Source organism: Zootoca vivipara, chromosome 2, assembly GCF_963506605.1.
Source record: "Zootoca vivipara chromosome 2, rZooViv1.1, whole genome shotgun sequence".
Lineage (NCBI taxonomy): Eukaryota > Metazoa > Chordata > Lepidosauria > Squamata > Lacertidae > Zootoca > Zootoca vivipara.
In genome coordinates, this window is record NC_083277.1 from 104,893,979 (window position 1) to 104,920,134 (window position 26,156).

A 26,156-nucleotide genomic window follows, 5' to 3' on the forward strand; every position below is an offset into this window, starting at 1 on the left:
GTAATCAAACTGCCAAAAGTTTATGAGTAGAAAACACATATTACAAGATATAAAATAAAATCACAATATACATTTCGAAAAATTAGGGTGTTGAAGTGATACTATATGACCTCAGGACCAGATCATTAGAAAATTGCTCAGAGACAGCATGAATAATGAAAGCACAAGCACACTGGAAAAGCACAAATAAAACACACAGCATTTAATGAATTCAGTATAAAATCAACAAGAGTCAGCTAATGGCTTTTAAATGCATTGTTTAATCTGTATTATAGACAAAAGAAAGGAGTTGTGTGTTGGATACAAAAAAAAGCCATCCACCTTTGAATGAAAAATTAGGATAAAACACCCCCCCCCCAATACTCGGAGCACATATACTCGCAGCACAAATGGAACAACATTCATTCCAAAAGCCAACCCAGTAACAGTACTGTATATAAAACCAGTGACGAACAGGAAAGGATACCTTTAGTACATAGAAAAAGTCTAGTAACTTCTTCCCTATATAAAATATGAAATATACCTTTAATAAGGGGTTTTGGCTACATGAAATAAAACAGGAATAAAGATGGAATCACTTGGACAGAGGTATAATTTTGATGAGATAGCACTGCACTTCTGAAACAAGCATGAATAAGTTATTTGGAAGAAAATGAGATGCAATGATGTGATAGGACAGAGGCTTTCTCCAATTTGTTATCTTTATTAAATTGCAACTAGAAGCATTTGACTCAAAAGAGAAACAAAAAACAGTGCAATTTGAAAATCCACCTGGGAAATGAAAGTAGTGTAAAAACTTGAACATTACATTTTACAACAATTCTTTCCACAGCTATAATCTTAGAGCTTTTTGATGCTACTTTCAGAGAAGGAAATTATCAGCATTTGCAGTAAATGAACTTTAAGAAACTCATGGTAAGGTTTTTCACTTTCTGCATCCTGGGATGCTCTATACTGCAGCCAGTCACAGTCTGATACAATTCATCCCATTATATGGGCCAAACATCATTTAGAATACATAATAGCTACACAAGGCATTAAAAAGGGGCTTATGCTTCAGCTGACAATAATATATGACCCATATGGATGTAAGGCTGACATCATATGACTTCATAAGACCTAATGTTAGAGAACTTTTAGCAGAACCCAAGGAGAGAAATACTTTTAAGTATAAAAACAGTTAATCAGATTGGGGTCAAGTCAGGTGAGACAGATGAACTTTTTGAGTTATTTCACTAAACAGTAGGCATAGAAGAGGAAGACTATTTCTGAGCCATGGGCAATGTGAGAATTGAAATAAAGAGATAATGAACAGCTTTGTAAAATTACAAGGAAGGTTCAGACAGCTCTGGGTTTAGGTACTACTTCAACTGGAGTTCAATAATGTGAAAAAAATATTAATATTCCTCATATTTTGCAAATCCCTTTATTTTGTGCAGCTGCTTTCATCTGTACAGAGAGGAAGCAAGTTGGAGGCATAGTTTGGTTACAAGTGGCTAACAAGAGAATTTGCCAGAGAATACAAATTGTTACATACACAAACAGAAAACTTTCATTCTAGGCTCTGAAATTTGTTTCTTTTACAAGTCTGGCAGGGAGGGGTGAGGGGAAAGCCCAAATGAAGAGCTCGTTTTAAAATACAAAGCCAAGATTTGTGTGGGGGAGAAAACTATATTCCTCATTAGGGATGAAGAACAAGAATGTATAAAAGATACATCCCAAACAAGTAAAGGCTAAGAGGAAGGATCATCAGACGATGCCAAAACGTTCTGCTCTTTTTCTCTTCTTTGCCTGCAAATAGGAATTAAAGAGAGAGAAAATCAAGAACAAGGGGAATGGCAATGCTGAGCATGTGTTTTGGCAGAAGGGAAGGTAGAAAGTCTATAAGAAGTGTCACAGTGTTGGTTTAAGAAAGCATTTTTCATATCAAATTTCACAAGGGGCACTGCAATTGCAACAGGGCCTCCAACCAGAGTCAGAAATTAAGCTGTAAAAGCATGAGATACAGTGGCCTGGTGGTTGCTTCATCTTGCTGGGTTATACAAGAGAGCTATGCTTGGAACAATGACCACTTTACAGGCCTGGAAAGCCTTCCAGGCAATGGGGAGGTGGGAAATGTAAAAGGCCAAAGGGTTAACACTCTTCTATTCATGAGGAAGGCGAGAGGGACACAGTCAAATGCATTAAATATACTCATGCGTCTCTGAGATATGCCTCCAAGTTAATACACCAGGGGCATATAAATCTTAATTTTTACCAGGATAAATAGCCTAGGGGGTAGCAGAAGTCCTAATCAAGAATCTCCAGGGGAAAGGTGCCATTCAGCATATACAATACTAGAAAAAGACCTTTTTGTTTCAGGCACACTCTCTAAGTGACCTAACGGAAAAGCATGGAATCCCTCAGACCAGAGCCCAGCCACCCCCTTCGCTCAAATTGAACAGGGGGATCATTCTACAGCTGCTACTTCATTTTGTAGTGCAATGCTTGCATAGCATCTGGCAAAAACAAAAAGCACCAAACCATATCTGAACTCCATACAAGATGCCAAAGAAAATAAACTTCCTGTATAGAATATTCAGGATTCCTCAATGGAGGAGGAACCAGGGACCCAAATACTGCTTCCATTCCACAGGCAAAATAAGACCCCTTGTGATGGGCATTATGGTTCAATACCAATCACAATCACCATGAATATGGATTTACAGAAACAAATAATTGTCATGCTAGAGTAGGATTAAAATTAGGCAAATAGTTCAAAGAAGGGATCAAAAGACACATAAGACGACAGATTCTTGCCACAAATAATTTGCAAAATGTGACATGAGGAAAGAACTACTGAAGTGTTAGAATAACTATGAAATGTCCGAGGAAAACTCCTAGGTATATTCAACAGGAAACAAAATAATTTTATACAGAGAGGTAGCTATGACAGTTGCTTGCAGCAGAATCAGTTGTTATTGTGGCACCTTAAAGACTTACAAATTTATTATAAAACGAAATTGTTATTGTACAAAACAAACAAACAAACAAACAAACTGCTATTATAAAACAACGTTGGATTCCTTTAGTACCCTTCTGTGATATTTTCGTGAGGTGAATAAACTTAAGCATCGTGCAAAGATAAAGAGGCAAAGTGTGGGATTCAAGCTTGCAAAATCTACAACATAAAAATCTCACTTTTGCTGGACGTTTATTTAGACCATTCTCCTTGCCACTGATTACAGTAGACAATATTTTGTGATATTTGTTTCACACCAAATTGAAAATCACCATGCTAGCTCTGCAATGGATAGAAAGCTGGGTTTGGACCTAATGACCCAGATTCCAGTTCCAACTAACTGGGTGGTCTTGGAAAATTCATAGGGGTTGTTATGAGGATAAAGTTAGCAACTATAAGCTTAAAGCCTCCTCTTTCTCATCAAGATAGTGATAGAAAAATCTGAAGCAATACAGATTGTTCTCCCCCCTAAGAAAATACCCCCCTCCCTGCACAAAGCACAGTAATGACCTGATATATTATCTTTGAAGTGGAAAAGAAGCAATTTCCGAGGTCGCCCATTGATGGAGTATCTGAAGTATTATATGACCACCTAGGATAGTTTAGTGGGACCATGGGGGTGGGGGCAGAGAACAGGATAAAAGAGACACAGTGCCATCTTGTGGAGGGTTTGGCATTCTTTCACAATTCATCACAAATTGTCCTCCGCTTCTACCCACACCATTATAATAATAGAACATGCCCCTTATCATCTTTGGTTTGACAGGTTACCTCTGCATCTTCTGTGGTTGCTGCCCCAGCCGAGCTTGTGACAATACCAAACCTCTCCTTTCTTTTTTTGAGCTTTTCATCATCTTCCGTCTATACAAAAAAGAAGGGAGAAAATGTTAAGTTGGCTATATCACCCCAAAAAATCATTCTAGTTGGTGATTCTGCTTCTTTCTTAGTCTCATAGAACCATTTTCTGGAAGGGAATTTACAGAGGAACATAGTTTACATAGTTTTCAGAACTAACTCTTATTCCGTTAACAGTTGAAACCCTTCTCTGTTTGGAGAATATGTGTCTTTTTGAAGTTCATGGAACAGGAGGCTAGGTCTCTGAACAAGCTAGATGTCCTTATATTTTAATTTTCTGGTCTCAGGCTTGCCCAAAGATTGTGCTTCTATGACATATCCTTATTATGTAGTACATACAGAACTAAAACAGCTGTGTAAGTAATTTTTCAGGGAGCATTTACTCTTACTTCAGATACTTCTCTTCTTTATTCCTCTCTCCTGATGCTCATCACTGCACTTCTGCTGTTGTGACACTGACTGTGTAAATCTTAGTCATTATAAACTGGGACTGGCATCTGGAATAGCTTCAAAAGTATTTTCCCACCTCACTATGCAACACTATATGTGCTAGCTCTCTCTGTTTCTCTTTCCTAACCATATTTGTTTATTTGAAAAACTGCAAAGAACAAATCTTAGATATAGCAAGTGGTTAGCAAGAGGAGAGCTTAATAGTAAGCCTGCATTATAATGGCATGTTAAGCCAAACCCTGGCTTAGCTCAGTGCAGGTTGGCAATATAAAAGATAGGGCAGGAACTAAGCAGATACGGGAGGAACTAAGCAGTCACATGTTTGAGTGACCCCAGTAAGCCAGTTTGGCTTACCATGATGTGTGAATCAGGTCACACAGTATTTTTGCTTCACACATTATAAACCATAGTTCAGTGCTTATATGAGTGAGCCTCCACAACTCTGAGCAAAGCTCTACACTCATGTTCTCCCCTCCCCCCTCCTGTTTCTGCTGTATAGTAAGCTAGCAGCTTACAGGGGGCAATGTTCCAAGAATCGCGCTTAAAGCCAAAATCTCATACTGTATGGTCAACACACAATGGCGGGAGGGGTTGTCAAAGTCTCTTTTCTCAGACACCCACCCCTTTCCACCCATTTTTTCTCTCACTTTTTTTTGCTAAGTACATAAAGCTGAATGCATAAAAGTTAAATGTGTGTAAGATGTAGGTTTAGTTTATTTAGTTTTGCTTTCAAAGAATCTTGGCTTGGAGTAATGAACTTACCAGAGATTCCAGTTTGCACACAATGTTCAGCTGAACAAATCAGCTCAATAACCCCTTGTGCAAAGGAGAGGAAAGCACATGAGCCTGATTCTTTGCTCAGGTTTCTGGGGATCATTGACTTGGTGTTAAATAAACCATGGTTTAGTGTTCTGCATGTAGATATAGATAATCTGGAGTATTCAAGCATTTTTTTTGCATCTGACACTGGTGTGTTAGGGGGTCAAGTGAGTGAGATCATTAGAACAGTGTTGATTTAGTGGAATTGTTACACACAGGCTGAAGGGCAGATAACCCAGAATCTGCTTTGCTATCTAACAAAGTTCTGATCTACAGAACATTAAGAAGACACAACATGCAATTCAAGGCTGTTCTCATTATAGTAGCTCACAGTCATCACTGAGGCAGCTTGTTAAATATGCTTTAGGATATTGTTATCTTGTTCATGTTAATAGAAATTCATTTGATTAAGTGATCTGAACACATGGCAGATACTCATTCTTTAGGTACTACTGTACAAGGCTTAGGAACATAAATTTTGCAGCATACGAAATAAAAAAAGCTAGCTACATTTAAAAAAATGCATCTTCTCCACCATTTTAATTTCCCCCTCTCTTAGAAGGTCATCTTTTAATTCATTTTTCTCCCATGTTAATGGAAACATTTTCATTAAGTTGGCCTGTGTGGCACTGAGCTTATCTCCATAAATTCCATTTCAATTATGAAATAAATGTTGGCTTCTGCAGGTACTTCAGATCTCTTCAGTTGATTTTCCATAAGCCTGAGGATTTTTTTTTACTCTCTTAACCTTTAACCATGCTGGTGGCCTTGGTCTACAGCAATAATCAAGCCATCATTACCTTTTCAGAACCTCCACCTCATCCATTTGCCATGGGAGTTCTCTTGTGCTATTTTCAGTAGCAAAAGACTGTCCAATTACCTTCCTCTTTTCCTGTAATTCTCCTCACCTGCTCACGCAACACATTTACAACCTCCCCTCTGCCCTATTTGATTATCCAGCAGTGCTGGCCATGAGAGGCATTGGAGTAATGATAGGCTTTCACAACCATCATGCTTGAGGATGCAAGAATCAGCGGAATGGTGGAAATGAGAAATGAAACAAGCTAAAACCCTTAACTGCATTGCTAGTCTCTATGAACTCCTAGCTGAATGCACAGCTTCCCACATCCATTAAGCACTTTGAAGCTTGCTTTCAAGCTGGATTGTATTAAAATGACTTGACTTCTGAGAATAATAATAATAATAAAACCAGGATAGAACTCTTCCTATGACTATATAAAGCCTCCCTTTCCTCCACATTACATCTGTACAAATAATGATGATTGTTCAGCTTTGATTAATTGATATTAATCGGTCAAGCCGTGACAAGCACAAGCAACACTGTTAAAACAAATGCGAAACAAAATATCAATCAATTCACAAAGCAAGCCCAGTGACATCACTGGTGCAGCAGGCAACTTTTGTCACAGAAGTTGCGCTCAACACCTCCTCAGCAAGTGGTGGGACTGCCTTCATTATGTCAATCCCTTACATAAATGACACCATAGCAACTAGGCTCAGCTTTATTAATTATGACAACTTCATCTGTTGTGGCAACAGAAACAACTGAAATGTTTAATTAAAAATGCAGAAGTTTCTCAGGGGCTTCTGACAACAGCAGCAGTGGTCACCATAACAGCATGCAGATATGCTTTCTGCGCATTTATAACACTTCATAACAGTTACTGTCTAACTTTGCAGGTTTGCCATTTCTCTGGCCACATAATACTTTTCACAATGAATTTTCCACTTCAACACATCTACTAAACCTTCTTTTCCTGACAACTGAATTATAAATATGATACAATTATTTTATATTAAATGTTATTACATGACCTTTACAAATATGACACACCTTTTGGTCTACAGTAGCCTGGCTGGCACTCACACCAGCATTTAGAATGCCAAAAAAAGAAAGAAAGAAAGAAAGAAAGAAAGAAAGAAAGAAAGAAAGAAAGAAAGAAAGAATGGTGAAATAACAGAATCTAGAGCTTGTTTTAGGTTTTCTGGATTCAGCCTCACAGATGATTTGGGGTAACAAAGTGTCTGCCAGTCTTGGAAACCAAATTGTCAAGTGATCCTGATGAGCCCAGATACACAATATTTGGTATAGCTAACAAAAGGAGGCTGATAAGTATTCCTCATATGTAGTACAGAGAGATGGGTGTGAATTCTGAGCTGTTGTACCTTCTTGCATGCCATACACACAGAGGTACTAGAAATGCAGGCGTTACTGAGATCCCCCCCCCCAAATGGATTGTAAACACCTTGAAAGATTGGTTTAACAAAGACAGAATACCAACTTTTTATAGTACAGCTGTTGTGAAGCTTAAATATCTAAATTATACTAGGAGCTGACGAAACCAAAGAACCAGTAACATTCATGCTCATCATTGTTCAGTTACCTTATATAAATATGCTACTTCAAGATGCATTTTTCTGTTTTCAATATTTTTTCTTCTTTTGAGTGTTAACATACAAATTTACAAATCTCATATGAAAAACGAACGTGTCAAAAATAAGGTAATGCGGGGGGAAACAGGATACTTGGAACAGCATAAAAATATAGCCAGCACTTAATGGTATTCCCGAGGGTGATTTTAAACTGTGCATTAATGTTTGTGAACAGCAGCAAACATGTCATTTTTTCCCCAAAGGGCACAAGAATTGGACAGATGATATCTGCAGTGGCTTCCTTACCGATGTAAATAAAAAAAGATATATGCATAGCTACTCATATGTTATACACTACTATTGCCTGAGATTAACCTGCATGTTAAACAACCCTGTGGATTAGTGCAATGTGGATTTTACCTGCAAAATATATGGCTTGCTTACTACTTCATAATAAAAGTATTACACATTTTAGGACCACCTGAAGGGGATTTTATTTATTTATTTAACTGAATCAAAATTCAAAACATACCAGGGCACACAGTCTTCTGCTGCATCCGTCTTACCATCTCCCAGTTAGTGAAGACAGCAAAAGCTCTTAGTAATAACTTCAGCATGCAATTTATGCATATTCCATTGCAGCTGGTTCAGCTAACCATGGAAAAACTACATTCCTTAAATCATTGATAGTAAGCAAGTCAGTATCTCTGTGCCCTAAAGGCAATTTGACCAGGGGGTGGGGCGGGGAATAGCCAAACAGCAACTTTAAATGGATGAACGGATGCTGTGGAGTATGTAAGAGACCGTAGTGAACTGAGGTTTTTATTTATTTTTCCAGTAACTCCCTATAATCACTCCACCCACCCCCCCACTCATTGCCTGAAGGGAAAGTGTGTAACAATTCCACTAAATCAACACGGTTCTAATGATCTCACTCACTTGACCCCCTAGCACACCAGTGTCAGATGCAAACACGCTTACAATAAACTTCACTCCATCTTTAGCTCCTCTCTGACAGGTTTTGATTCATGGGGTGCTGAAACCCATCTGAGGAAAATTACCTCTATCAAAACACTGCTATCTCAGCATCTATCAAGCTCTGCTGGAGCCCTGGGGCATGCTCAAATATGCACATGGGCATTTGTGTATGTGAAGTGGGGGGTGGAAGCTGACCTTTCCTGTGAAGTGACAGATAAATTTCGTGAAGCTGGTGATTTCCAGGTTTTCTTATTTTCCTACTCATGTAGAAAGCTTTAGAGGATACAAGATAAAAAGGTTTCCCATTTAAAGTATTTTTTTAATTTTTATCCAGGTAGGATTCTCAAATCTGAAATCTAGTACTCAGCTAGGCATCCCAAGATACTTCACACTTTAAAAAAATGAAATCTTTGCAAAAAACAAAAAACAAAACCCTGTGCAACCGCAATGTATGAAGTGGCATGAATATTTTACTGCAAGGTACATGGATTAAGAAGCTCTGCATCAGAAAACAATAGTCAACTCACAGTATCATTTTCAAAAAAGAGTTCTAGCTCTTATGCCCGGGAATAAATGCTTAGAGAAACACAGACAAAAAGCTAAGTAATCGGAGGATGTTGTAAAAGGATTTCATTGGCCACAGGCCTACTTTTTTTGGGGGGGGGGAGGAGTGTTATCTGCACACATCTCCTATGCTTGTCCCATGACTCCTACTTCTCTATACAGTGGTACCTCATGTTGCAAACAGGATCCATTCCGGCGGCCCGTTCACAACATGAAGCGCCGCATCTGCGCATGCGTATGATGCAATGTGGCGCTTCTGTGCATACGCGCAGGTTACGGACGCGCCGAACCCGGAAGTAACCTGTTCCGGGACTTCCGGGTACATCGCATCTGTAACCTGAAAAGATGCAACATGAAGCGGACATATCACGAGGTATGACTGTACTGTAACTATCTCCGCACCTTTCTCTCCTCATTCTTCCGCTTTTCCTGAAAAGTTCCAAAATGTTTTACTACATACAGACTTGTAAGCAAAATGATGCAAAATTAGTCTACGTGTGCACGCAAATACACACTATTTGTAAAATAAGCACCGACCTTGCATTACTTGGAGAAAAACATAAACTTGGGGGCAGCACAGGCAGGAACTGAAACAAAAAGCTCTTGTTTCAAATACAAATGAAACGGACTGTTCCGCTGCACTTTCACACATCTTTCTGTGGAGAGTTTTGTGGACAGCCACTGGAGAGAGAAGCCGCAGGGTGTAACCTGGCTGTTTAGGAAAACCAAATTAGCTCAGTTGGTGAGAGTGTGGTGCTGATAATGCCAAGGTTGCGGGTTCAATCCTCGAAGGGCCAGCTGAATTTTCCTGCAATGCAGAGGGTTGATCCTCAGGGGTCCTTTGCCAATCTACAATTCTATGATTTGAAGTTCTGCTTTCCTTCACAGTTGCAATTAAGAACCAGCGGCTAAGCAGGACCTCCAGCTGTTTCGCCATACCACTGGATCGTTTTGTGGGAGTGGAGAGTGACTGAGAACAGGTGTTGGTGCAGAGCAGAGACAGATGCTTTCAAGCCCTTTAAAGCAGCGGGATAAAGGCAGGGATACTCTTTGGGTGGCCCCAGGAAGGATCTGACTTACTGGATTTTGGTCATCTAGAAGTGGGGTGGGGCAGAAGAGAAAAAGGTTGCCTCTTATACTTTAGGCGTGGTTTCCATTGCATAAAAAGGGAAGGAAAACCCACATTAGGCCAAAGGCTGGATTATACTTCTACTGCAGCTTTGCTAGGGCGGGGGCTCCATTGGATCTACACCCCTTTGTTTATCTAGCACAGGCGTCAGCAAACTTTTTCAGCAGGGGGCCGATCCACTGTCCCTCAGACCTTGTGGGGGACCGGACTATATTTTTTTTTGGGGGGGGGGGAAATGAACGAATTCCTATGCCCCACAAATATCCCCGAGATGCAGTTTAAATAAAAGCACACATCTACTCATGTAAAAACAGCAGGCAGGCCCCACAAATAACCCAGAGATGCATTTTAAATAAAAGGACACATTCTACTCATGTAAAAACACGCCGATTCCTGGACCGTCTGCGAGCCGGATTTAGAAGGCAATTGCGTCCCTAGTTTGCCTACCCATGAACTAGCATAAAGATCTGCTGCTCTCTTTTACTGAAATGGCATCTCCTTGAAAGGCTCAGCAGTATTTGTTTGTTTGTAGTTCTGGCATAATTATATCCAAATGACTAGAATGCAGATGTTGAATCCATATGCTGGGTGCGTAAGAGTGAAAATAGAATACAGGTGCATAGAGTATGGGGCACAAGCTAGATAGGCATCAGGCATCCTCAACCTTCGGCCCTCAAAATGTTTTGCACTACAATTCCCATCATCCCTGACCACTGGTCCTGTTAGCTAGGGATCATGGGAGTTGTAGTCCAAAACATCTGAAGGGCCGCGGGTTGGGGGTGCTTGGGCTATATTTATGGAAGGGATATTTGATAGTGGCTTTGCCTTCAATGAGTTGTAGCTTGTGCAATAAACAATTAGTGTATCTCAAATGGGCAAATAAAGTATCAACTAAGGAGGCAGCTTAATAGCAGATGGGGTATCCTTATTTAGTCTTGATACTCTTTGGATCAGGACGTGGGTGGTGCTGTGGGTTAAACCAGAGCCTAGGGCTTGCTGATCAGAAGGCTGGCGGTTCGAATCCCCACGACGGGGTGAGCTCCCGTTGCTCGGTCCCAGCTCCTGCCAACCTAGCAGTTCGAAAGCACAAAGTGCAAGTAGATAAATAGGTGCCGCTCCAGTGGGAAGGTAAACGGCGTTTCCATGTGCTGCTCTGGTCCGTCAGAAGTCGCTTAGTCATGCTGGCCACATGACCTGGAAGCTGTATGTCAGCTCCCTCAGCCAGTGAAGCGAGATGAGCACCGCACCCCCAGAGTCGTCCGCAACTGGACCTAATAGTTAGGGGTCCCTTTACCTTTTGGATATATTACTTTAATTTTTTTACTACAGTACTGCCATTTTATTTTTAATAAATGTTTTATTCAAATATTGCTTATTGCATTCTTTTATTCTTTGCCTAGGTAGCTGTTCTGGGTATCTCCATTTTAAAGGGAGAAAGCGGGATAGATAACTATCCAAATAAATATGGAAACAAAAATTAAAAAATTGTATACATTCATTTATTAACTTGATTTTTTATCACAAAGTACCTTTTCTTGGCTGTCAGAATAGCCAGTCAGTCCAGCTAAGCACCTTCCCATTAAACAGCCACTATAGAACTTACCGTACTTCTGGGAATGAGAAGCTCTTATCTTTGTAAATATCTAAGGGGAACAAAAGGCAGCACTTTGGATCCCCAGAAGCTTTATGATCTAATGAGTGTCCTCAGAAGCCCAATCTCTTGTAGCATATTTCAGAATGGATTAAGGCACGCATCCCCAAACTTCGGCCCTCCAGATGTTCTTGGACTACAATTCCCATCTTCCCCGATCACTGGTCCTGTTAGCTAGGGATCATGGGAGTTGTAGGCCAAAACATCTGGAGGGCCGCAATTGGGGATGCCTGGATTAAGGTGTTTTTAAGGCAAAATAAAGCTTATCATTATGAAAAAGTCTGGTGCGGGCTGCTCTTTGGGCAACTCACTCCCATTTCTCTCTAGCTTACCCTGGTGCTCCAGATCCCTTTGTCTACTAGCAGGAACAGTAGCCATGGGTATAGCAGATGTGTTGTCTGTGATGGGGGCCTTAGAAGGCAACAGTAGTTAGAAAGGACAAATCAGGCAGAAGGTTTTCACAGATTTTATGATGGCAACAAATGTTGGCAAGGCTGGGGTAAAAGTGTGGAGGCTTTCCTCTTGGAGATGCATGCACTACTGCGAGGTTGCTAAGCAGTTGCAGGTCATTGTCTCAGATTTAGTGGGTCTGACCATGTGAAGAAACCGGTGCCATTTTGCTGAGAAAGCAGAGTGTCTTCCCAATTAACCCATAAGGAAGGGAGATAGTAAAAGAAAAGCAGAAAAGACAAATAACAAATTTTAAATCTCTATGAATGAAAAGAGGAAGATGACTCAAAGAGAATGAAATAAGTTGAAATTTGAAATAAAGAATAGCTGGAAGGCAAGTACAAATGCTGAAGTAAGAGGAGGCTCTGCCTTGGGTGAAGGCAGAGAACCAACTGGGGTGGAGACTACAATACCAGATTGCATGACTCCTTGACTTCTTCCTGGGCAATAGAGTCAACCCCCACTTACTCTTTGCCTTTTTCATTCCAAAATGAAAATAAGCTGCTCTGTTGATTCACCTTGGCAAGAATGACTTGTCCAGAGAGCAGGTAAACCTCTGAATGTACAGGTTCAGGAGGACCACTTGTTTGTTAGAGCCAGATTTTGAAATATTGGAGTGAAACGTGTGGTGAGAACCTTGAACTCTTGCACTGATGAAATAATCTAGGTTGAATTACATCCTACAGAAGCTGAGGCTGCTGAAGAGACTCTTAGGTTGGGGAATTGTTTTTGGGGGGGCGGGAGGGGGTTGTTGCTGTTATAGATATTAATTTTTTGTATCTATATTTTAGAACATATTATAATTTAATGTCAGATTTGTTTGTATACTTTTTGATGTGTTTTATTTATTGCTTGACAATTTTTGTTACATTTGTTGTAAGCCTCCTTAGGCATGGTTCACACAACCTAGTAAGCAAAAGTATGGCTTACATACATCATACAGACCTTGTTTTATTTGTATAACAACTTTCCATAGTTAAAAGGCTTCAATCGCTGCACCAAAAGAACCTAAAATATATTGTACTGTGCCAGATCAAAGTATCCTTAGATGCCATTACCTGGCTTTTACCAGTACTATACGATTTAGTTAGGTAAAGGCAAATACAGAGTAATCACTCTCCAACATACCCTCATTGATACTAATCAATACTAATCAAAATTCTAAGCATGCAGGTACATCTTTTAATCTGCTTGGCTAATATCAATTGAGGGATGTGCCTTCATGGCATCTTTGGAGAATCTTTCTCAAAGATAAAGAGCTACATTTCTGGCTCTCACAGCACCCTAGGACACTATGCAAGAATTATTTTTGTCATGAGCTTTAAGAGGATCCCTCTTTGTGAAGTGCTTTTTTGGGGGGTCATAGTGCAGGTGCTTTTAACTACTGTATTTATCTCTTTCCAATATACAGAGGGATGAGTCTTTATGCTCCTTTGAAGTGAAAGGGGAAAAGCCTCTGCAAGTTGACTAATGCAGCTGGACAGACTCATACAGCAAACTACAAAGCACTCGAGTTTTCCTAGCCTCATCTCTAAGACAACGTCTGAATATGTAAATATCGTAAGTTACCCTGAGGAAGTACACAACTGAAAGATATCAGGCAACAAATGACAGAAGGATGCTTTCAATTAAGAAAAGATCCACAGGAGGAAGCAATGCAGAATTTTCCAGATGAACCCTCTCACATACCAGGATTGAGTTCTAGGATACAATGTGAAGACAGGAGCAATACAAATACAGCATGCCTGTAAGTGATCTATGAGGCTTGGTAACATATATTTAATAACAGGCAGTTCTGAATTCAGATGCTATACACTTTCCCCGCTCTCTAAACTTCCAGAGTCTAAGGTTTAGGAATACACTGTGTATTTATCTGCATGTCTATGGTAAATAGCTAAAGAGGGATAAATAATGGGTTTTTTCAGCCCTTCATACCAGCTGGTCAAGTCAACACTATGAAAACAGGTTCAATAGATCAATTGTCTACTCTGCAAGCATATGTGATAGCAGGGAACAGTGGGGGGAAGAACCAACCTTTTTTTGTTTTAAACCTGTGGCCTGTTAATTTCTTCAGGTGTCCTTTAAAAAAAATAAAAATAAGCATGACATTATCATGAATTGCATTTTACAAGCCGATGGGAGGGCATTTATATAAAAATGAACCCTTCTGGTCACCACTCCTGTATCTCCACTGCAGCATGACGGATGGCAGGATGAAAAGCAGAGCCTCCAGGCTTTCAGGCGATGGTAGATTAATGATGACATGGCCTTGACCTCCAAAAGGTAAAGGTTATGAAACACTCATGAGTAGCTGGCTTCCAATTTCATACCCAGAGGGTGAATGACAGCAACTGATAGTTTTGTTCTTCAAAACACTCTAATCCTGGGATGCACAGCTGTCACCCACCACCTTTTTGAAATTCATCCCAACATATTTCTATCTTCTTGCTCTTTTCCCTAGTGGACTCTATTCTGTGTCTGTGTGCATCAACTACGCGAATGACGCTCAGCAGCAAATAGTTAGTAGGGGCAATGAAACAACAGGAAACTGAAAAGTTTCAATATAATCATATTGTGACTCCACTCTCCCTTTTACAGCCCTGGAATGATATTTTACCATGTATTACACTTGCTCAGTTACACATTGCACATGCACTGTGATCAATGGGAGAGGCACAATCAAGGAGCTGTTAGTTTTATAGACTCCAATACCACTTACCTTCCCACTCTGCCTCTCACAAAAGACCCAAAGAATATGTGATTAATCTCCCCCTTTCAGGACTAGTCAGTCAAATCAACACAGCTCTTTAATCTCAAAGCCCAAGAGAAAGTCAAACACTCCGCAGTTCTTCCCATCCTCTAATAAGTCATGTTTCACCAAGAACTTGATGTAGTTGTAGAAGGATGTGATGACACTGAAACAAGCTCTTTTCAGAGCCCCAAAAGTGTTGTTTAGAAATGAACCTACAGATGTGAACTAGTGTTAAATAAGGTTATGTTTATGTTTCTATACAACAGACAGCTGGCAGGCTCGTCCTACGATTTGATGCAAAGGGCAAACTACTGTAGTCTACTACACCATGATGCAGGGTCACCACACCCCTATTTTGCAGACTACAAGATGATAAAACTAATAAAACAGAGTCAGTAACAGAATCTAATAATGTATCTAATCTGGTAGAAAAAAGAATTAAGTTTCACTGTCAATGCACCTTTGCACAACTGTATCATCTTTTGGATTTAGTTGACACAAACTTTCAAGTTACACACATCTCTACATCAAAAATACAGGTCAGCATTGGCATCATAGCAAAAAATAAATAAAATGGAAATGAAAGGCAGTGCAGATCCAACAGCACTGTTTCTTCTTTACTTGATTCTTTCTGCTTAAAGCATAAATACAAGCCAGGGAAGAGAGAAAGCTTAAGAGATCAGAATTGTTTGAGGTGTTGAATTTGTTAAAGGGCAAAGTTCTGAGAGCCAGCAGTTCTGAAAGCTCTCTGTGTCAAAATACCAGGGGCCTTCACAGATAAAAGTTTATGCTGGCTCCAAACGGGATCAGCAGGGGAGTGAGGAACAAAAAAAGTCACAGCCATGTGTTAAGAGCACACCTGCAACTCCCAGTTTAATTCTGAAGTTGAAAAGCATTCTTTGACCTAGACGTCAGAGGGCGAAGCATACGTATAAGGAATGCCACATGGCAGACTGAAAGAGACACATCTCAGGTGCAGAGTGAAAAAGTGAAAGGCATTTGAGAGCTTTTTAATAACACAATGTAGCCTTTTCAAGATTCAAAAATATTCCAGGTAATGATGGATACATTCAACTACCACAAATACTAGCCTTTCTCCTGAAGACACTTATAAAACTTCTCCCTCCTCAGAGGGAGGATCAGATCACACATTTAATAGTGTTCAAAGGATATAGTTAGGTAGATTCACCTATTGCATTCCATGTACATGCCCACAATTAGTCTGACCCAGCAAAGGAAATTATGTGTGGAAGCAGACTCTTGTGTACATAGCCAATGCATATACAGAGTCACAACTGGTTACATATTCACAACTGATTCCCAGTTCTCATCCAGGGTAATCGGAATTGATTGGATAAGGTTTTAGATGAAAATGTACAAACTGAGGACCACTGGGTGTTGTCAGTGATTAGAAATGGAGAGCTACAGTTAAACAGAAGTTTCAGTGAGCAGAGCTGAAAAACCCAAATTTACTGTCCTCACAAATAATATGCAGAATTCTTTTCTCCCTTATTCCAGATGTCAAACTGTACTTCCTTACTGTAAAAATCTCACTGTCAATGGTCAGAATGCAAACAGAGCACTACAAGCTATTTCTACAGACATACCTCGGGTTACGAACGCTGTGGGTTGCGCGTTTTTGGGTTGCAGACCGCACCGAACCTGGAAGTACCAGAATGGGTTGCTTCTGGGTTTCAGCGCTTGTGCAGAAGCACAAAATGACGTCACACACATGCGCAGAAGCACAGAATCGCATCACACACGTGCACAGAAGTGGCGCTTCAGGCTGCGAATGTTGCGGGTTGCAAATGTGCCTCCTGCACGGATCACGTTTGCAACCCAAGGTATGACTGTATTTCTCTGTCATGGCTAGTGGATTTTGCTCAGTTTTATTTTTCTCATGTATTTTTTAATTTTTACTGTAAGTAGTCTTAACATTAATGATCTCCTGACCATTTGTGGAAAATCAGGGCATCTTTCAAATAAAATTAATTAATTTGGGGTTAGGTAAAGGTAAAGGGACCCCTGACCATTAGGCCCAGTCGTGACCGACTCTGGGGTTGCGCGCTCATCTCGCATTATTGGCCGAGGGAGCCGGCGTATAGCTTCCAGGTCATGTGGCCAGCATGACAAAGCCGCTTCTGGCAAACCAGAGCAGCACATGGAAACGCCGTTTACCTTCCTGCTGTAGCGGTTCCTATTTATCTACTTGCATTTTGACGTACTTTCGAACTGCTAGGTTGACAGGAAATTTGGAGTTAGCAAGCTGTTTATCACATTGTCTCATGGCTGTTCAGTGGACTGTGCAGAAATAAGTAAGTTCAATAGTGCTTATTCCCAGGTAAGTGGATATTGGATTGTAGCCTTGCTCTATATAGTCTGTTTAATGATAAGCGAACAGCTAATAATAAAAGAATATTCTTATGACTGTAGAATTTTGCTTACTGCAAGCCCACTTTTTGAGAAGTTCACATCATACTGGGTTAAAAAGCTATTATAAAATCTCTCACTAAATATTTCATCTCAGTTTAAGAATGGTATTACTAATCATAAAATTCTCAGTAAACCTTTTATTAAAGCAATTTATAGGGCTCACCAAACAAGCCAGCATCAGCTATGTACAGAAGAGAAAGAGTAGGGCTGGTTTTCATGACAAGCTAAGCCAAACATTGGGTTACTGGGACCGCAGAAGTATGTGGACTCCCGGAGAGAAACTAGCAGTCCTTTTTGCTGCTACACCAGGCTAAGCTTAACTTACTGTGTCACAACTAGGACTTGTGATTAAGTTCTCTCCTCACTAACCACAAGCTATAACCAAGGTTTGTTCCTGTGCACAACCCACCAACTAGAGGGTAATGGTTTTTGATACACAGAGGACAAACCAAGATAACAATATCTGCAATTATGGAATAAAAGTTACACATACACAAGCTATTAAACATAGCACCAACCTAAGAAGAAAGACCTCACAATTCAAAGCTTCAAGCCTGATCTGTACTGATACCAAATGTGCTTCTTCAAGGAGCTGTAGAAGAACATCTCAAAAGTGAGAACAGAAACTGTATTTTCCCAATATCCTACTCTATGGTTTTCCCAGTAGTGATGTATGGAAGTGAGAGCTGGACCATAAAGAAGGCTGATCGCTGAAGAATTGATGCTTTTGAATTATGGTGCTGGAGGAGACTCTTGAGAGTCCCGTGGACTGCAGGAAGATCAAACCTATCCATTCTGAAGGAAATCAGCCCTGAGTGCTCACTGGAAGGACAGATCCTGAAGCTGAGGCTCCAATACTTTGGCCACCTCATGAGAAGAGAAGACTCCCTGGAAAAGACCCTGATGTTGGGAAAGATTGAGGGCACTAGGAGAAGGGGACGACAGAGGATGAGATGGTTGGACAATGTTCTCGAAGCTACGAACATGAGTTTGACCAAACTGCGGGAGGCAGTGCAAGACAGGAGTGCCTGGCGTGCTATGGTCCATGGGGACACGAAGAGTCGGACACGACTAAACGACAACAACAAACCTACTGTAACTAAGACTAAATGTGCATAATCTGAAATACCACATATTCTTCCTCTGCTTATCTCCATTACTCCATTTTTCTCCCCTTCTTTTGTTTCTAAAATGTTAAGTCCCTTGGGGTAGGAGCCTCTCAGTCTTTATAAAGTATCATGTGCATGGATAGAACAACAAAAACAAACTCCTTAAGATTCTGGAGACTGCTGATTTTATAAGCTTTGGATCAGATTCCTACAGAGTATCATTAAAAGGTTTTAGTTTACAGTATAGTTAGTTGCTTTATGAATTAACAATATATTACTGTATATTTTCAAAAATAAAAGAAGTTCTAGGACTGCTTTCAAAGACTTGGATTCCACTGCAAGAATGGAAGGTATTTGATACCTCCCACCATCTGCAGCCCTTTGCACACACCCAAACTAGTGCAGAAGGGAACCCTCTAGAACAGTATTTCAGGAAGCTGCAAAAAGGGAGGTTGGCTACACCCCACACATAAGCAAAAATGCCTGTCACATGTAGCAGGATCTTTGGATCTCAGCCAAAGATCTGAAAAAGCTACTTTTATCTTGAATGGATTTTATTACTAATTCAACACATGCCTCTACATTGAAACAGATGAGGGATGCTACTTTGTTTTACTAATAATGAAACCTGTGCTAATAATCAAAATATGTTTTAATCAGATGCTACAGCAACATATAGAAAGTAGATCTCCAGGTCCTGAGCTACATGGGTGCCTCCTTTCCCCATCAGCACTAGACAACTGTTTAATCAAACTGAAACAGTTTAATGAGGTACAGAAGGAAAATTATGAACAATGGCACAAATTCCAGAGATGCTGTCATTTTTATTGAGCAAGAAAGCACTATTATAAATCCCTGGAAAATGTTTGTGGTGTAAATTAGAACTCTTAAAAGGCTTAATTATTCATGCCAAAGAAAAGCATTGAGGTTGGCTTGCACTGCCCTCATGTAGGCATTCTCCTTACTTTAGATTACTTTTGTTTTTCATGGTGAACCGGAGTTAAAAAAAGAAATGTGACTTCAGGGTTTTTTTGTTAAAATCATAATAGACCCTTGAAGACTGGGAGTGAGAGCACAGTTCTCCATTCTCCCCCAGTTGCTCCTCCAAATTCCTGCAGCCAAGTGGTTCAACAGTTTCTGAATGGCACACATAATGACATCATTGATTGAACAATAATAGAAAGCAAAGGGGGGTGGGGGGGGGGAAGATGTATTTGTGTTACAGACAAAAGATAAGTTCTGTTTCACAGCAGGGACAAATGAAGAACCAGATGACTGGACAGAGTGAGGTCGCAGAGTACCCCTTGCCATTGTTTTCGTTTTAAGCAACCCTTCCACTACTCCCTAAAGGTTTGTTAGGAACTCAAAATCCTTTTCAAATGGCACCGTGGAGAAAGGAAAGATCAGGAGCCCTGCTGACCCTTCACAACTCTCTCATCATTTATTTTTAAAATATCATGTATTGTAAGTGGGGGGAATGATATAAACATTAATAATAGTATAATCCTAAACACTGAACAATGATATCACCAGGACTATTAGAAATACATAGCTAAGAAGGAACCAGCATTCAAACCTCTTTGAAACACAGAAGGATCCATCTTATATTTTTGCATTTTGGTCTCTCCCCTCACCCCCCGCCCCCAAAGTTACTTTCTCCTAGATAGGCTTGATGGAGACACAGCTCTAATATGCTGAGAAATCACTCACAGGTATTTGGACCACACATCTGGAGAGAGTGCTCCTTTGAGTGGCTGAAAAGGAAGGCGTTCAATGTTTGCAATATCTGGATTGAGTTAATTGCTAAGGTCTTTGAAGGCTTATCTGCAGAACTATATTTGCTTCATTCCTGGCAATATACCGTGTTTCTCTGAAAATAACACCGTCTTATATTTTTCTTCAAAAAACCCACACACTGGCTTATTTTCAGGGGATGTCTTATTTTTCCCCCTCCTCCTCCTGCTGCGGCCGGCATTGCTGCTGCGCCTATCACTATGTCTTATTTTTGGGGTATGGCTTATATTCCTTGAATGCTTAAAAATCCTGCTATGTCTTATTTTATGGCTACATCTTATTTTTGGAGAAACAGGGTATGTTAAATAGGTGAAATGAAGTTATTCTAGAGTATACCAGCAAGCATAATACAGCTTCTGGAATCAAAGAGATTGCAAAGTCTAATGGATGAAAATTTAGTTACGAAAATCATTGGGAGTTCAAAATGAAAAACCTTCAACTGTTAACAATGGAAGAACATTCAAAACACTATGTCAAATAAATGCACCCCCACCTTCCTCGTTTTCTTAGATTCAACAGATGGGCCCTTGCACAAACACATGTGTGTGCAATGGTAGAGGCCTGGCTGGAAAGCTTAAAACAGCTACACAAAAGACGGACTGAAGAAAAGGAAATATGAATTGGCCCTGCCCCATAGCTCGACCAATCGCAGCTAGGAGCTGGGTGGAGTCATAGATCTTTAAAAAAAAGTAGACTCAGATATGCTGGCCTGCTTCCTTTTTTATTTGAAATGTTTACTTCGAGCTTCTCAGCAGTACGTAAAGGCAATAAACGGGCAATAAACACCATGAGAAAAATGGTTTTCACAGTCAAAATTTTGATTGAAACGGCAGTGAATGGTTCACAGCTCAATCTGGTTAAGGCTTTCAAGAAAATGCTGAGGACTCTAGCATATTGCAGAAGAACTGGAGAAGGGTAAAATGAACTAACGTATTGGTGATAACTTGGGGGGGGGGGCAAAGACTATGTTCAAACACAAGTTTCAGATGCTTAAGGCAGTCTGTCTTGGGGCAGTTCAAGATTTTCCTAGATCCTGCAGTGTCTAGACTCTTATTTGATTGTAGACACCAAATAAGCTTATGAAGTTTAATGGTGAAGGAATGTCTTGATACAAACAAGGAGTTTCTCACCTAGATGCATAACTTAGTGAGTTATGAAGATTCACTCAATTTCTATATAACCGTTCTCTGGAATCCTGTATCTTAATGAAGAATGGGGCACTGGTGTAGGAGATGTCCTTTGGCAACAGCCTCACTACATTGGAGAATTACAAGTGTCTTAGTCACTTTGCTGGAATTAGTAGCACCATAGCCTGCTGTTCCTTAATCTTTCTAAGTACTTGTGAAATGAGAGGTAGAATCTGTGAAGCATATAACACTTTCTGGACCACATCTGGACCACTTTCTGGCAGCTGATTTTGAGGAACCAGCGAACAGTTTCACGATGGCTTTTCTGAGCAATCATTTGTGAAACATTAATTGGTCTAGAGACCACTCTGCAGTATCTAGCTTTGGCAGCCAAGCCAAAGATGTTCTGTCTTGATGAACTGAAGACATTTCTCTGTACAGAATAACAGGGAGGTGGTTTCCTTAAGCAGGAGTTTTGAAAATGTACTGATAGGCATTTGCTACTACATTGTCTGTCTTGATGAATACCTAATGTCCTGGTAGAAGATGGAAGAAATGCTGCAGTGCCAGCATGATTGCCCAAAATTCTAGGGAACTGATGTTCAATTAAATTGTTTCTGGAGACCACAGGTCTTGGTGCTGTGCACCTTTGCAGTGTGCACCTCAAATTTTCAGACTGGGATATGTTGTCAAGAGCACTTGGGTGGACTCCTGAATAGGAATCTCCTGGCTCAGATGAGTCAATGATACCCACTATCTGAGTGGTCTCCGGGTTGAGGTTGTTGGTTATTTGCAGTGGGTATCCTAGAAGAAATGTCTGAATGGGTCTGGCATGAAACCTTGCCCAAAGAATGAAATACATGCAAATAATCAATCCCAAAAATCTGGAGACTGTAGATGAGACTGAGGTTTCAACCATAACTTTGCTGTTAAAAAGCTTACAGTGACTTGGCTATCTGCAAGATAGAATCAGCGTGTTCTTCATTTTGTTGATGATAAAGCTGTGTTCTTGCAGAGTGGTCATCATCCTGGCCATGTCTTGACAGCACTAGGATTTAGAGGATGATCAGACTAGAACAGGGGTTCCCAACAAAATTTTCTCGAGGACCCCTCATCGAGCCGCTATTGTGACAAGGACCCCCATTAATTCCTAATCCTAAAATTAAAAAGTGAGAGCCAAATTAAGAGTCTTTTTATAAGAGTCCAGGGAGGAGGGAGGGGAATGGAGAAGACAGGGTACCTGCGCAGTAGCGCACAAATGAAGCCGACGCGCGCAAAGCATTTTGGGGAGGTTAGCGCGCTGCCTCTTTGCAAAACAGTAGTGTTTGTAAAGCGCCATCTAACGGCATACAGCAGAACTACTGCCTCATCTAATTCTAGTTTTGCGCTAGACTCTGCTCATGCAGGAAGCGGCCAAAACAAAAAATCTGTTATCATACGAAATATATTTAATATATTTTTTATTCTAATAGCATCTTGCGGACCCCTCTGGCATAGCTCGCGGACCCCTGGGTGTCCGCGGACCACCTGTTGGGAACCACTGGACTAGAAGATTGTCCACATATGGCCAGATATTCATTCATTTGGTTCTGTGCCAATAGGATCTTTATAAAGACTCTGGGAGTGGAGAGATGAAAATGAAGGGTTTGGAAAATGCAACTGTTTTTCACTGTAGCTCAGGGATGAGAAACCTGTGGCATCCCAGATATTGTTGGACTTCAACTCCCACCATCTCAAACCATTGTCCATGCTGGCTGGGGTTGTAGTTGAATAAACAGGGAGGAGCAGGTTCCCTATCCCTGCTGTAGGTGAAGCAAAGGAAACTATGATGTCCTGGTTTGACTGGGATATGTAAATAAGCCTCTTCAGATGAAAGGATATCAGATAATAATTGAGTCTGAGGCATGATATGATGAAGCACAAGACCTATATGCAAAAAAAATTACTTTGGAAGGTGATGGTTGACCATCTTTGGCTCCAAGATAAAGAAGGTGGTCCCTGGTGGGGGTTTATTTGTTTTTGTTTTTTGAGATAGTAAAAAAGGCTGAAAACATATCTTGGTATTTAGAGGAGGACCTGGTTTACTGATAGCTGATGGTGGTACTGAATTGCTCTCCCTGAGGACCTTGTGAAAAACCCACAAAATACCCTTTTCCCACTCTCCAGATCCCAACTGTCATGGACCCCTTTCAAATCTCATAGGGTGAGTCTCATACAGGAGAATTGAGCATAGGGTTGTGCTGGAAAATCGGTATTGGTCTTACTTAGATTGCTGCTGCTAACTGGATGGGAATCACTGAGAGGTTGATTGGAACAGAAAGGTTTTTGTAGGCACTGTTTGTTCATTGTTTTCTCTCCCATGTATATGGGCTTGGATTTCTTCTTGGTATCTGCTACAACCTCATTCAAAGTTTGCCTCAGAGACATGTACTGGAGAACACTGGTTGGTTTGGCATCAGCCACAGAGTTATAAAGCCAGATATGACTTCCAACTACATTGTTAGAAGACATGGCCTTACCTTCAACCTGAAGGTTGCTCAGAAAAACACCTGCCAGGAAAGCCAAAGCAAGTGACCCTTTGCAGAGTAGTATCACTAGTGTTGTTGTCTATTGTTCTCCAGAACTTCATTCACTCAAGTGAAGACTGTGCAACACATCACAGGACACAAAATTATGCTTATTATCAGAAAGTTGATTAAAACTGGTGACATCAGTGATGGTGTGATTTGGGTTTGGAAGGCTTGACTAATTCATTAAATTACTATACAGACAGGTATTGCTATCCCAACACAATGTATTTGCAGGAAATCATTTGTTAGGCAAGCATTTGCATAATGCAGGCACCCCCAAACTTCGGCCCTCCAGATGTTTTGGACTACAATTCCCATCTTCCCTGACCACTGGTCCTGTTAGCTAGGGATCGTGGGAGTTGTAGGCCAAAACATCTGGAGGGCTGCAGTTTGGGGATGCCTGGCATAATGCATTGATGATTTCCACTGATTCCTATAGGGACATTTTGAATGTGTTCCAACCATGGAATTTACATATATATATATATGATTGGTGAGAACTGTAGGTCGTTTTTGCTATTGTTTTTAATGTTTCTATAAGTCATTTTGAGTCACTTTTGTGTGGAAAAAAGTGACAACAATACTTCATTCCCTACTTCAGTCATAAGCACTACTCAATACTAAAGTTATAGATGCTTAGAACAACAAAATCCCGGTGCCATAAAGATTACAATCAAAATTTAATCTAGGGTAGAGGGAAGACAGAAAGAGGAAAGGAAGAGGTAAGAGTAACAGAGGCAATAAATTATCCACTTCAACATACCAGAGTGCAGAAATTTTTATTAGAGAGCGGTAGGTATGAGTGCAATGCACAGACATCAATACTACCTGTTCTAGAACTAGCTTCAACCAAATGTAGGTGGATCACAGGTCCAGCATTTCATTTAAAAAAGAGACACAGAGAATGTGGACTAGATACAAGGAATAACAGAAAAAAGGAACAAGGGACATTTATCCAGCTTGACTATTTCTAACTGGTTTAATTTGCTTAGAGCCTTAAAGGGCTCTAAGCAAATTATGTAATCATTTTTATTGAAGCTAAGCTTAGGTTTAGAAAAGGCTGTATTTGGGAAACCTGAGAGACAGTATCACTCTGATTAACATATTTTTAGGAAATACAATGCCTTCAAAAACTGAGGCTGCACTTGTGAAATAATATATTTTATGACCGTAAAGACCTGCCTACTTTTTCAGCAACGCCTAATAGATTATTGAGTGAAATGGTTAGACTATATATTGAGATACAGAAGACACCCACCCTATATTAGGACCTGCAAACTATACAACCTATGTAATCAGTGTAGCCTGGCACAAGCCACTGGACTCTTCTTATAAACAACCCAGAGCGTGGGGGAGGAGTGGCCTTGCTTTCAGCATCCCTGTGTTGAAATGTCCATGACTGCCAGCACTATTCTTCACCTTGTCACTTCCCATTATTCTAAAATCAACAGGCCTACATTCATGACTACTCAACTTGGAGCACTGTGACATCATTTCAAGGCGGCAGGGAGAGGGGAGCATATAAAGGGCAACCCACTACACTGGATATGTATATAGACTGCTTTACTTTAGAACAGATTCATACTTTACATTTGGAAGTCAGGTTCAAAGTGTGAAATCTGCTGCTCTGCATATATGGCATGCAATCCAAACTAAAAATACTAATAAAAATGCCATTTCAGTGAGAATGACAACATCTGCTTATACATGTTTACTCAGAAGTAAGTCCCAATGTGTTTACTGGGGCTTATTACCTAATGAGTTAGAATTGGAGGCTCAGAAGCAATTCTGGATACAGCATTATCTTTGAACCAGTATGCCTCATATTATGATGATTCTTCCTAGTGTAATGTCTCCAAAGTCACAGACAAAATGCAAACCCAAATTCTAGATACAATCTCTTCCATATATGAATTAGGTTCTAATATAAAGCCTCTTGAATGGAGCCTTATTCAGGCTCTCCCTCCCCTTGGATTTGTAAAAGAAAGTCTACACACACTGGCAAAGCCGAGGGCCAAGCTAGATGTACCAAAATTCACACTTTTTAAAAATGATGCCTGAACAGCCATTTTTATTTTGA

The 26,156-nt window shown here is 40.3% G+C and overlaps 1 protein-coding gene across 2 annotated transcripts in view; it reads right to left on the bottom strand.

Annotated features, from left to right (window-relative positions):
• Positions 1 to 683: 683 nt before the first annotated feature.
• SARNP (SAP domain containing ribonucleoprotein) overlaps positions 684 to 26,156 on the bottom strand; it is a 53,752-nt gene continuing 28,279 nt past the window's right edge. For both annotated transcript variants that reach the window (XM_035103916.2, XM_035103915.2), the window contains 2 exons: positions 3,773 to 3,862; positions 684 to 1,791 (listed from right to left, as the gene is read on the bottom strand). In XM_035103916.2, the coding sequence (XP_034959807.1) occupies positions 1,750 to 1,791; positions 3,773 to 3,862 (132 nt within the window). In that variant the 3' untranslated portion in view covers positions 684 to 1,749. The remainder of the gene's footprint in view (positions 1,792 to 3,772; positions 3,863 to 26,156) is intronic.